Here is a 13,545-nt window from a genome sequence, read left to right on the forward strand (position 1 = left end):
TCTTAACAGACCATCAGATGAATAGGTGAATTATCAGGTGGTGTTGACGCTGGTCCTCGGGGAGGAAGACCGATGTGGCGGAGCTGGAAGGTGGCGAGGCGGGCGAAATACCCCGAGTACCCGGTTTTCCCGGTCCGGGGAAACCGGGTACTCGGCGGGTATAGTTTGTAGCTTTCTAATAGACGACGAAGGCTAATCCTATTGTCTATTGTTCAGTAAAACCGCACGTGCTACTTACCTGCAAAAAAGGGTCCTAATTATTCTATTTGGCACCTGAGCGCGGGCTAGTCCAACGCTCAAAAAAACAGTGTAGGTGCGCTCTCCGATAACGCACCTTTGTTACGCATCTCGATGACACATTTTAGACTGGTTCTGTAGCGTTCGACTCGCCGGCACTCAGTAACCGAAGTACCGATTTTTTATGCAGGTGGTTAATTGTGGCACGTGGCACGAGCGGTTTTTCTTAACAATAGACAATAGAATTAGCTTTCGGGGTCTATTAGAAAGCTACAAACTATACCGGGTGCGAGGCCGCATTGATATCCACGCGCTGAGGGTCTCCCCGTTGGGACACGTTCCACGAGAATATCGCTCCCGAATGCCATTTTTCTAATACATTAAAAAATGCCGAGCAAGCTATATATTTGGTCTGGTAATATATCCTGACTGGCCAAAAAATTTACAATATTTGTATTCTTACGTTTCATTAAAATTTCCGCCGTAGAAGAAAAAAAACGCATGAGAAGCGACATTCTTATGGAACACCCCCGTGAACCTCAATTGAAATAGTTCCGCCACCAAATGTGCGCATACCAGATATCAACTTGCCTCCCAATAAATCTCTCAAAAGTTTGATTCTCGCGCATTCGGAAACTACTTTTGTTCCTGTATATACTTACATTTCTGAATGCGAGCGCTTGCGTCGCTTACGTGGTCGAATCATTTGGGGTGGGTCATTTTCGGAACACTTTTGTCCCCCTAATTCCTTTGAATGATCTTTAAAATATTTTGATGACATTTTTAGTTGTCCCTGACTACCTAAAATATTCATCAAAATATAGAAACACTGTCGAAAATGTGTCCAAAGAAATTAGGCACGGCAATCAAAACGGTTGACCTGGATATAGCATGCGTGCGGTCGCTGGTATGTTTCCTTTTTATTTAGCGTCTGATTCGAGCGAGAGCAACTCCAAAATATCTAGAATAGATATCGCTAGTCGAGTATTTTACGATTTTACCTACTGAATAAAAACTATGTATAATGTATATTATATAAACTGCGAGCTCGCCCGATCAATTATACGGCTAGACATAGAGAAATGCAATAATATCGTATGTCTAGTGATGTATATTTATATATACTTAAACCTTAACAACTTTGCCCCATTATTATATCTTTGCCCATTGAGATTATTAATTGAACTTTTTTTTACATAAAGTCGGCCATATACAAGAAATGAAATGTTTATATTTTTGTTTGGGCAAAATATAGAAAAAACGGCAAAGTTACAAGAGTTTAATGAAATCTCCACACTTTGTCCACTAAAATAATACCAATAAATTTTATTTCGGTATTTTCGCCCCGAATCGGCTTGTTTTCGCATAACGTGCCTACTTTAGAAATACATTATGTTAAACTATTAATAGACTTAACGTTTTTATTTATGTAATCTTAACACATCTATTCTAGTTATTGTTATTTATACGACTGGTACCGACAAGGCAATATGTGGAATTTAAGAAAGAACTCTCGTGACAGCTGGTGCGATGGACTAAGGTCATATTTACACACTAATGTTAACGAAAACTGTCAAATACAGGAACCATACGAAAATTAGGACTATGAACGCTAGGGTTCTTGTGAACAAAAATATCTTGAAGAAAAATGTATTGTAAGGTGTAAAGATAAACATTGTTAATGACACAATTCTACGGCTAATAGCTCAGTGTAAACATGACTTTAGTCTTACCGCATGTATTTTGAAAGATCCGTATAATCACGATCTCTTCCAATATCTTAGTTTGGCCGTATTTTGTGCCCTTGGTTACTTTTGATTTTCACAATTGAATCAACCATCAAAAATACTGTACACATTAGTTACAATAGTTACCCAAGTAAAATTTTGCCCACTAAAAACTTAAGGGTAAAAATCCTGTTACAGATAAAATTGAATTTTGTGCCTAAGTGTAAGGCCTGAGTGGACGCTCGAGTTGGGCGTGCAGCGGGGCGGGGCGTGCGGCGTGCATGTTAAACAGATGCAAGCGTATAGGAGCGGCCTTAGTGCACGCTGCTCACATCACGCGTGAGCCCGGCGCCACGCTGCACGCCCCGCCGAACGCTCCGCTTCGAGCGTCCACTCAGGCCTTACACTAAGGCTTTATTTACAATGGGCGATAGGACAAAAATACGGCCGGCTCGCAATAAATCCATCATGTAATGTAGCCCGTAGAAACACTTTAACTACGCGTGGGTTAAAATAAGAGACACGTCATAATCCCACACTGGATAGATCCATAACCCCACTAGTATTTTGCGCCGATCATCAATAACTTTAATATTTCATTCGTAGACAAGAGGTCAAGTTGTAAATAACTTTTTTTCTAAACAAATACATTGTTTATTATAGAACACTACGAGAATTGTAAATAGTGAAATATATTATAAATATTATAATACAAACACGATGGTAATCGGCATTTTACGAGCCAAATTTTTTTTTTTACAATTGGATGAAGTCAATCAAAGATTACCTATGATTTTAATTATTTGCAATATTTGATTTAGTTCGCTTCGATACTGAGTTACTGATATTATTTTTACTCGACTACGCAAAGCCATAAGGAATGGTAATGATTTTCGCAGCCTGTATGCATGTGGGTGGTTGTTCGTGTCGCGTTTTACACTATATCGTCAAAAGTTCGGAGCCGATTTTGATGAATTAATCGATTAGCTTTTATGACCCTTCCGAATAAATTTCCAGAAAGGAAAAACCGTGGTCAAGTTTGTGTTTTGGTTGTTTGGTAGTATGGCGGTCCGGATAATGGAACGTATATTATGTTGCTAAGTATATAACTGGTGATCGATGGATATTTCTTACTTTTTATTTAACGCCATAATTGTCGACATCGACGAATATTGTACGCCCGTTTATTGTTAGGTGTGACGCAACTGTTCCATTTTTGGAACGTTGTTACTTACAAGGATAAAAACCGAATCTGTAATGGCGCCTTGATAATAAATATGGTCATATCCATCGTTATTGGAACGAATGTGTTAATTTTACTCATATTTTTTGCAGTTGTTATAAAATTAACATTGCTATTACATCGTGAATAATGTTGGTGAAAACGACGCGAAACACGCCTCAGATTTTTCACTATTTTGATCTCTTAGACTGCGCTACCATAAAACATCGACTGGTAGAGCATAACCTTCTTTGTCAATTCAATCACCGCCTAGATTATTTATGCTTGGAGATTTCATACTTAGATAAAATGTATTTTAATATTTTAAATGTCGAATCTCCTTAACGTACCTACATCTCTTCTAGGGCTCTCTTTACTAACTAGTTCTACAAAATGAATCTAACAAACTGTCCGTTTATTTTTGTAATGGAAAATTATATTTATTTATTTCCATGTAAATTACGCCTGTAAAGAAAATTTATAAATAATTAGGATTAAACAAACTGTATCTCTAGTTTTAGTGGTTTGACTGTTCAATTTCGATTAATAGTTTTCTTTTTTATTTACTGCCGGTACTTACAGTTTAAAATATGTTAAACTACTAAAACTAAAGACTTTAATTATTTCAGACAAAATAATTGGTGATATCCTTGTTAGTCGTGCATTTAGAAAGCATTTATACATTGAGTCCATGATAGACGCTTTACCTTTTAACCGTTTGACATTAGTACGTTTAAAATTAACTGTACATAATTGTGTTTTAAAAATATTCTTATCTATGGTGAAACATTAATTGGTATAGGAAAGTTGTCTACCCAGGCGGTTGTATGATGAATTTTAACCAACCGATTCAATTGATTTTTTTTTAAGTTGTGCCAAAATTGTTTTAATTTTTGTGTTGTGGCAGCTATGGGCAAAGTCAAACGGTTAATCTCAGAAACTGTTTGAAAGCAGTTTTTACGTTTACTGTTCGAATATATACTAGAAAATGTATTATCAATTTAGGGATACCATATCGCTTTTGTCATCGAATAAAACTTTCAATGTAATGAACCCGTTTAATTTTTTTACTGCCATACTTTTGCCAAAATCTTTACAATGTAAGGAAATTAAAGGTAAGGGAATAATTTAAGTTCGAACGGGTATCGAATCGAGTTTTCTGTAGGATATATGGTAGCCCCAATTCGCGTTTGGCCAGATACTCTTAAAAATTACACAGTATAATGTAAAAAGCGCTGAATGTTTCAATCACATTAGCTGTTCACTAAAACTCTGAAAATGATATGTTGATAACCTACATAACAATAAGTAACTATTTTATTTGATAGGATTTTTTAATACCTTCACTGTCCCGTTATAAGTCCGTATCTATTTTATCTCACTTCTCATCATCAACTTCGCCATGAAGACTGTGAAGGTATTAAATAGTCGTTCTATTTTACACGAATTCATTATATAGGTAAATACTGTACAAACTCGTCAATAATTTACCCTAAACGTATGAAACATTAAAATGCGGCACTCATGTTGTATGCACATCGCCACAACTTGTAAATGTATGTATAATCCCTATAAAAAGCATGTTTAATATAAAGTCACAAATTATTCACGGCTCATATTATTATATTTGTAGTTAGGTAGTTAATTAATAGTTTGGACATTTGGTGCTAATGAATTAAACAAAAAAAATCAGTCCAAAATTAGGTGTATTATGTACGGCTATATTTTACTTATCAGTCGATTTGTTTGTAATCCTTAAATTAGTTCAAATTGTTTAACATATCTCTCTTTAATCATGACGGTGTATCAGAATGCTGTTGCCAGTCTACTAAACTAATTATATAATTATATGTGTTTATTTTAAAGGGCACTTAGTTATTTACATGTTTATTGTTTTAGCGAAGCAAACTGTATATTTTTGTAAAAAGATGGAGTTCGGGCGCTTGGAGGTATTTTGAGATACCATTAGTTCCAGCAAGGATCACTAACGATTGGTGTAAATACAGATATTTTAACGCACTTGGATGGTTGTTGAGCGCATTGATATTAATTATTGACTGTTAACTTTCACTCTTACCAAAGGCAATAATTTGATCTAGATGTAAATATTATATCACTCGGAATATATTATATTGTAATCAGTGCATGCTTGAGTTTAAGAAAGTTACCAGTCAAAGTGTTCCAATTATGGAACAGGGTTTTACACATTTTTACCAATCATTCATGATCCTTGAGGGCACTAGTAAACTGAGACACTCATCTGGTGTAAGTATCTACTCGTATGCGTGTCACATATCACTATTATTGTGTATCTGTAAATGAAAGTTATGCGGCTGTGTGTAAATAATTATTTTCATGATATATTAATTAATGCGTTCATCCGATAGTTTCCTGGTTTTCGTCATGTTTCGAACGTAGTTAGTGCCTTATTTGAGAATACGTGAATAGCTTTGTATCACAATGTTGTTACCTTAACCCATTTGCGAACCGAGGTCCCTATACGTCGTGGGACATATCTGGCACACCAGGCACCTTGTCAGTATAATTGTGATATAGTTAAGTTTATTTTTGCTCAAAATTACTTTCTCTCTGACCTGTGTACTTATCATTCATGAAATTTGTAAGACTGTATTTTATTTTGTTGTGTAACATTGTTAGTTAGCTCCAGGTTATAAATATAGTTATTTTGAGATTGTACTCATTGTTTTCTTTTAAAACTTACCGCAACGACTAATTTTATATTATCATCGGATTATAGATACTCACAATATCTGACCATCTTGTCCACCATTTTTTAGTGGCCAAAGTTACCTCAAAAATGAACGGTAAAAGGGTATATAAAAATGAAATGAAACAAGTCATTAGATAAAAATAAATAATTTATTAAACTGGTCGAATTCGATACGCGCGCGTCGACCAGAGCTCGGGTCGGTGACTAGAATGTACACTCAACATCATTATGTATACATAAACAATTTAATTTCTGTCCAAACAGAAAATCAACACTTAGTAATATACGTTACATCGCTACTTAAGATAATCCATATCGCTAATACTCGAGTATTAGAAATTAAATCCACCGAAAAATATAACACACTGCTGAGTATTTATTACAATAGCATCCTAAAATATGTAGTTTTGTTAGTCTTATAGTTACGTTACTAACTGAAGTCAGTTAGATCGGCGTCCTTCTAAATCAGTCAACGAGACAATGCTTCCTATAATCAACACATACAATGGCATGTGAGAAAGAAGCTGCATTTAAATTGGCTGTGTTTTTTTTGTTTTATCTATGTGCATTGCGGCGACATTTTATGACGATTCTTCAGAGATTTTGATGATAGAATGTGCGTTTTTTTGCCTTCGTTATTGTCGCACGTAGCCAAGTATTGGACGGTATTCTAAAACTCCGCGTCGCCGAGAACGTTGTACATGAGGCGCTTGAATGAATTCGATTGCTGGATGTGCTCTTCGTGTAATGAGTTTACCTGAAATAAAACAAATCGTGTTATACATTTTATATCTATTAAAGATATATTATATTATGTATTTATACTTCTAGAGGTTTTTTATTTCAATAATAAGAAATATAAACAAAAATAAACCTTAAAGTAAAAATTAAACTAAAATTAAATACTACAACTATAGTTCATTTTTTTAGCATTAGAAATAAGGTAAACAATCTTGATGTGTCTTTTAATTGAAAAACACATTTTAAAAATAAGTTACGGTAAATATGTAACAATTATGAATCTAATACGATCTTTTATAGTCTTCTGCTTTCATAAGTAATAGTTGTTGATTTTTAAAAAGTGTTTTTCAATTAAAAGACATGTCAAAATCGCTTACCTTCTTTCAAGTTCTTTCTAATGCTAAAAAAAACGAACTATAAGTACTTTTAGAGTACAAGAAAGAAAATAAGGGGAAGTGCACCTGTAACTTTGCCCATTTAATTTTAATTTTGCCCAGTATATTTTTTACGTGATTTTCAATTTATTTTAATTGTCATGGAGAAGGGGCCAAGTTTCCAATCCAAGTAATGCTCGTGATATTGGACTCTAGGTTGTTCATTAATAATGTTTAATGAACAGAAAAACTTAGCACATGCCATTTTAAAGGCGGGATTCCACCAGTGTGCGGCACAAGCATATTCAGTACAAAAATGTTTGTGCCGCACACTGGTGGAATCCCGTCTTAAGATCTGAGACATGAACAAGCTCTAAACAGAGTAAAAATCACATTACAGGGTTCCGAAGGTATATCATAAGGCAAAGGTTCTGGGCTATAACCGCGAAAATCGAAGTTCGCAAATTGCGGCCATCTTTCTGTGACTCTAATTATGCCTTCATTGGAGTAAAAGAGAAAGATCCCCGCAATTTGCGAATTTCGGTTTTCGCGGTAGGCCCTCTGTACTTTTAAATACGACTGAGTAAACCCTACATTTTGTAAGGACTAGGTAAATGTGATACTTACGAAGGTCGTTTGTTTTACGTGGCCGTTCAGCTGCTCGGGCTTTTTCGTTGGTTTCGGAGTGGGCGCGGGCCTCTGCCAATAAATATTAATTATTAATACCGAGGTATACCACTAATTTTTTAGAGTTATTTACTGGACAATATCATTATGTTGATGACATTTTGATTAGGTATGTGTTCCGTTCTACGGAAGAGTTCTTATATGAGAGAGCAGCGTCAGTTGTGACCGAGCATAAAATCGTAAGATTGTTTATAAATTTTCCGATCGTTCAGGAATACAGTTTGGCAACCAGCGTCATAACGGCTTTGGAATAAGACATTGTATATCATGGAAACAAGGGTGTGCCAGCTCCATTGGACTTTAATGCCCTTGGTATTTGTTCTTGGACTTTGTTTGACAAATATTTAACAGCTAAAGGTTGCCAATTGACCTCGTGGTTTGTTGTGGGGATTTGTCCAAACATTCGTGCTGCATTGTGGCAGCGGTCGGCAACAGGCGGCCCGCAAACCTCTCACTTGCGGCCCGCGAGCCTCCCTGGCTATTTTGTATGTAATATTGACAAACGAGAACGTCTGATAAAGTCATAAATATTAACAAAGTGCGGCCCGCTTCAACTAGTGATGGGTAGGACATCAATTTAAAATGAGTTTGTATGAGTACCTCATTTTCTAAAATGAGGTGTTACAATGTCTTACTTCAAATGAGGTGAGGTACTAGCATATTTTCAGCGTCGACTATTCCATTAATTCCAACGGCGACAAAAATATTTAATGTATATACATATTTATGTATTCATCACTTCCTTTATAAATAAATAAATAGTAACATTTAATTGGAGTGCAATTCTGGAGGTTAAGAATAGAACTTTTAGGAGAAAGATAATTTTAGAATCAAGTAAAATGAATAGAGGAGTGAAGTAAGACATTTTTGCGGTACGAAGTACTGCGACAAATTAACAAAATGAGTGGTACAAATGAGGTGCCTCACGAGTGAGCGACTCAACACTAGCTTCAACTTCGTTAACTACTATGTGGCCCTTGGCTGCTAAAAGGTTGCCGACCGCTGCTTTATGGCATACGAAAGTGACGCGTAACCCAAACCACGAAATGAACTGCGAGATACAATAGAGTGTGTTACCTTGTTGGGCGGCGCAGTGAAGACCTTGCACTGGGCAGGCTGGGGCACCTCCTGCACGACGTCGCCGAGCCCGTCCTCCTGCAGCGCCTTGAAGGTCTCCGACTTGGCCGGGTCGTACAGCAGCGTCGGCTTGTGGCTGCGGGCGGGCGGGGCGGCGGGCGGGGCGTTAGTGTTTAGTGGTTAGCGGGCGCAAAATAGACAGAAACATTAGAATTAGACCCGGGGACCGTTAGAAGGGCGCGGAAGCGGTTAGTGACGTAACGAGGTGTTTAGTCGTGTTTGTTTTTGAGGAAGGAGAGGTCGATAAAAATACTGACATCGATCATTTAGAAAACGACTGACAATGTTGACTTATAAGCTAAATAAATAATTATAGCTACACCCACACGATGGCACACAGTGTTTGTCGCGTGAACGTATGGATGGATGGTCGCTAGGACCGGCGGTGGCGACAGGCGGGCGTCGCCAGAACGGAGATCGAAAAACGAGTTCCGCAAGACGAAAGATAGCAAAATAAAAATAAAATAAGCATTAATGCATCATGAGAGATGGCGTCGAGCCGTGTCTAGTAAAACACTTGCCTCTTGACCATGTGTGAGCGTCCGTAATGGCCGTTAGCGCTATATAATCAAAGAAATAGCCCATTATTAAGCATAATAATTCAATATTTTGGAAGACAGCTACCTGTGGAGTTATCCATGAACTTTTCCATTAGTTGAGGTTAAGATGTAAGGGTTTCATGAACCGTTACAGTACAGCCACTATTGTATGAACTTTACATGGATTGAGTAGTTGTATTATATTTTCTGTGTATAGCACACAAAGCGAGGGATCACTACTAGATTCACTAGTCTAATTTCGAAGTCTAATAAAGCCAATATAGTTATAACATCACTAGTGATCTAGCTAGTTAAAATATTAATACAACATACAGACGGCACAGGTTAAACCCTCTAACGGGGAAAATAAAATATATCTCAAGAAAATGTCTTGTTTTGTGGCAAATTTTGGAATAATTATACACAGACGGACGGTCAGGCATTGAATGTGTGAATATAACTAGCTTGGCATTCAGCCATGCTCCTGAAATTCAGTGCCAAGATATTCGTAGTCTGGGAATGATGACACTCAAAACATTTTCTACATCTCTTTACTCCAATATTGAGAGTAAACAAAATTATCAAAAATATAAATAACATTGACGAGCTTACTCTTCGTCACATTTTATAAATATAAATTTGGAATCGATATAAAAATACCGATGCTTATACATATAAACTCGATTGAGAATTTTTAAAACAAGTTATATACCTACTTTCTTAGGTACTTATGAAACCATCCAACTTTGCCCACTATGGGAATTTGCCCATTATTGCAAATCGCAACATATTCCCAGAGCAAAAATGGACGGTTACAAAAATAAGCTCAAGACTATCGTTAAGTCGAGAGTTTATTTTTTTTCTATAATGTTCTCTATACTCACGGCAAGGGCGAGGACTGTTGCCTAATGGAGTTGGCGATGTTTTGGTCTGAATATAGATTGATTGGGGAGTTGAATTGCTTGTGAACAACCTGAAAAAATAAAGTAACCTTCTTAAATACTAATAAATACGAAAAAAACTGACGATTATTGTAACATAACAACAAAATAACTTTGATTATTTAACAGACTGTACATCTCCTGTCTAAAGTTGGTTTTCGATGGAAGTACGTTCGCCAATTTTCATCAAAAGTTACATAAATAAGAAGAAAAAGAAAAGTAATCAAGAGATTCAAGAGTGGAAAACAATGCACAATGTTTTGTGAAAAAATAAACGATGAAAATGAGAAGCTTTTATGAAGGCAATCAAGATGGCGTATAGACAGATGAATAGATTAGCAGTCCATTGCAGCTATTTGAAAAAAATATTTAAAATGAGATAAGGACCGTGCTAAATTACGTGCGTGATGAATTATTTAACGGGACAACAAAATAGACGTTCAATGAAAAGAACAATTTGTTTTTTTTTGTACGTCCCTGTCCCTACTATTTATTCGTACAAAATAAAGAAAATACTTTCTCTATGAAGATTCGATAAATATGTACTCTTGATATCTTTACCTACTGACAGAATGATGAATGATATCTTATGTCTTGCTGTACAACGTTAAAATAGCTTGCAATGGAATGCCATAAGCCCCCTCCACACTCGTGCGCGAATCGCGGCGCGAAGCCGAGAACGCGAGTGTGGAGGGGGCTATAAGTTGCTGAAAATTCGCATGCTCGAAGCTCTAACACGCCACACTCTAACCACCTTATTGCCCTCGTCACCGATCACTCGCTGCACCACCGTATCAGCCACCTAAGTTATCAAAAATTCTAAATTTAGTACTCGCTAAGCCGTGCAAATTATAAAAGTGTAGCATTTTTTGACAAAATCTTGACTACAAGGATAACAATAAAATATATTTTTTTTGTTAGTAGTCATAATTTTGAAGAATCTACGACTAATAATGTGCAATTTAATTCAACTAAATACCTATTTAAAAGCTGCGCCTAATGAGTATTAAAATATTTTTTCAGCATTTAAATAGATATAATTGGCCATGACAGCTAAATACTCGTATAACAGAGTTTTAAATAACTAGCAGAGGTTTCAAAGTTTGCCCACAGCAAAGGTCCTAATGCGATAAACGCTTCATCAGTTTCTGTAACACGTAACATAATGCGCATATCACTTTAAGAGTTTTACTTTGAGCGACCATACAAAGCGTCTATTTGTAAATGTTTAGTTGTGTGTGTGCGTATTTGTTTGTGCATGCATGTGTGTATAGTGCATAGAAAAGTAAGTGCATATATCTATAGATTTTGATTGTCCCATTATCTTTCCATAACTTTAGACTGTATTTCGAAATTGGATCCTTCCAACTTTATTTCAGTCGGCTATGAAATGAACTTGTTTTTGAAAATAATTCCTTTTTTTCTATTTTTTTATAATGTTCTCGTATAACATGACAAAAAAAACATTTTTGTGTTTGGGCAAAGTTATAACAAGGTGGGCAAAGTTGTATACTATGTCTTATTCTCAGTAGTTACCACTATTACTTACTGAGAAAGTTTTCTCAGTGCACACCATAACAAATTATGGTAACTAATAAAGGTGTATTCTGGTAACTCCGCATCATACCCGAAACGAGTAATTCCAAAAATGACCTCGAAAAGATGGAATTAAGGGTGAGTTCGGAATTCGGAGTTACCCGAACCCGAAGCTTAATTTACCCGTAGATACGTCAATTAAGTACAGTATCTAATATGCAGACAGAGAGAGAGAGAGGAGTCAACTGACAGCAGTTTAAAAAAAATCTGTAAGTATTCTGCGATGTAATAAAATTTAAAATAGAACTCGTCCTTGATTCTTAGTGTCCGCCTTGAATTTTACTTCCCCTGGTGTTAGGTAATGTATGACAGGGCGCAATAAACTCAATGTAATTTGTATATTGTTCAAGACAATTTTACTCTAATTTTTAGTTCTAAAATACGTGTGAGCACTACAAGACGGTCGCACTGATGTTTCCAAAATTGTGAAATTACTACTTGGAAAAATTGAGGGAACTTCTCATTTTTATAGGAATCGAAACAATCCATTTCCAAAACGGGTGAGTTTGAGTTCATCTAATGGGCTCAATGGAATACCAAAGCTAGACACCAGCAGTACAGCACTACGTTTTTAGTGGCTACGTAGTACTGTATATATGTCATGCTTGTTACCGCTCTCTGATGTCTGTTTTATCCTCCGATTGTGTTCTCATAACTACATTTTTGCTTCATAAGCTTCTTTATTCTCTCTTGAGTGTATGTCTAGAGTTTTTTTAACAACTGGATAAAGTTTTCATCTTATTTTATATAACCTTGAGTCATGTTAGAGCGGATAGCATGAGTTGTGTTTGCGCGCGCTGCTATAGCTTAACAAATTCGTACGTGAGTAGTACGTGACACTCTCATGGTCCGCGGGCGACGGGGGACGAAAGACAGCGGGGGCGGTATGAAGTGTGCCTGACTTCTGACTGACTGACGGCCCCTGTCGCACTTTTTACTTTTTAATGACACGACTCAAGATCTTATCAAAACAAGATGACAACCTCATCAAATTTTTAAAACAGAATCGGCTCCTATCTGTTCATAACATTACATACCCTTTGCCTCATAAGCGTGTCGCGGTAATCATGGCTCGGCGGCGCTCGCATGGACGGGTTGGGGTGGTGGCGCAGGTAGGACTCCGTGGGGCCGGGCTCGCGGCGGACCTTGGCGCCGGGCAGGACTAGAGGTGTCGTGCGGTAGGGCTGCAATAGATAAACTTAATGAGCGGCTCGTCCTTGGAAGGAAGATTCGAGAATAGTGTGACCGTGACAGTAACATGCAGCTCTAACTCCAGGGAATCGAGCTGAACACAAATATGAGAAAAACTGAGACGCTTTCCTTTTTCATCCTTGTCTTAATTGTAAAAGTGGAGACTTTCGGGATAGCGGATATAATACGTCCTTCCAAATTAAGATGTAATCAGGAACGAAGAGCATATTTTGACAAATGTCATAATATGTTTGGATTGGATCAACTATAATACCTACATATAACTATAACACAAAGTTTACAGGTAATACTAGAGATTCTAACGCCTATCATACTGTTGTCAAAGGAATCATCTGGCTCATTCTCAGCTAAGCTACATTCGTAGCGCTACGCCGTAGGCCGTCGTGGTTTTCCCGGTGTAG

The 13,545-nt window shown here is 36.8% G+C and overlaps 2 protein-coding genes across 8 annotated transcripts in view; both read right to left on the reverse strand.

Moving 5' to 3' along the window:
- LOC134650153 (iron-sulfur cluster assembly 1 homolog, mitochondrial) overlaps nucleotides 1-13,545 on the reverse strand; it is a 146,878-nt gene that overhangs the window by 127,696 nt on the left and 5,637 nt on the right. The gene's annotated exons all lie outside the window — the stretch shown is intronic.
- LOC134650136 (PDZ and LIM domain protein 3) overlaps nucleotides 6,511-13,545 on the reverse strand; it is a 39,605-nt gene continuing 32,570 nt past the window's right edge. For 3 of the 7 annotated variants that reach the window (XM_063504980.1, XM_063504982.1, XM_063504983.1), the window contains 7 exons: nucleotides 12,970-13,116; nucleotides 11,091-11,138; nucleotides 10,280-10,368; nucleotides 9,378-9,416; nucleotides 8,797-8,932; nucleotides 7,660-7,731; nucleotides 6,512-6,674 (listed from right to left, as the gene is read on the reverse strand). In XM_063504980.1, the coding sequence (XP_063361050.1) occupies nucleotides 6,588-6,674; nucleotides 7,660-7,731; nucleotides 8,797-8,932; nucleotides 9,378-9,416; nucleotides 10,280-10,368; nucleotides 11,091-11,138; nucleotides 12,970-13,116 (618 nt within the window). In that variant the 3' untranslated portion in view covers nucleotides 6,512-6,587. Of the gene's footprint in view, nucleotides 6,675-7,659; nucleotides 7,732-8,796; nucleotides 8,933-9,377; nucleotides 9,417-10,279; nucleotides 10,369-11,090; nucleotides 11,139-12,969; nucleotides 13,117-13,545 lie in introns of all 7 variants that reach the window. The other 4 variants (XM_063504977.1, XM_063504978.1, XM_063504979.1 and 1 more) reach the window with 4 other exon arrangements.

The sequence above is a fragment of the Cydia amplana genome, chromosome 8, assembly GCF_948474715.1.
Source record: "Cydia amplana chromosome 8, ilCydAmpl1.1, whole genome shotgun sequence".
Lineage (NCBI taxonomy): Eukaryota > Metazoa > Arthropoda > Insecta > Lepidoptera > Tortricidae > Cydia > Cydia amplana.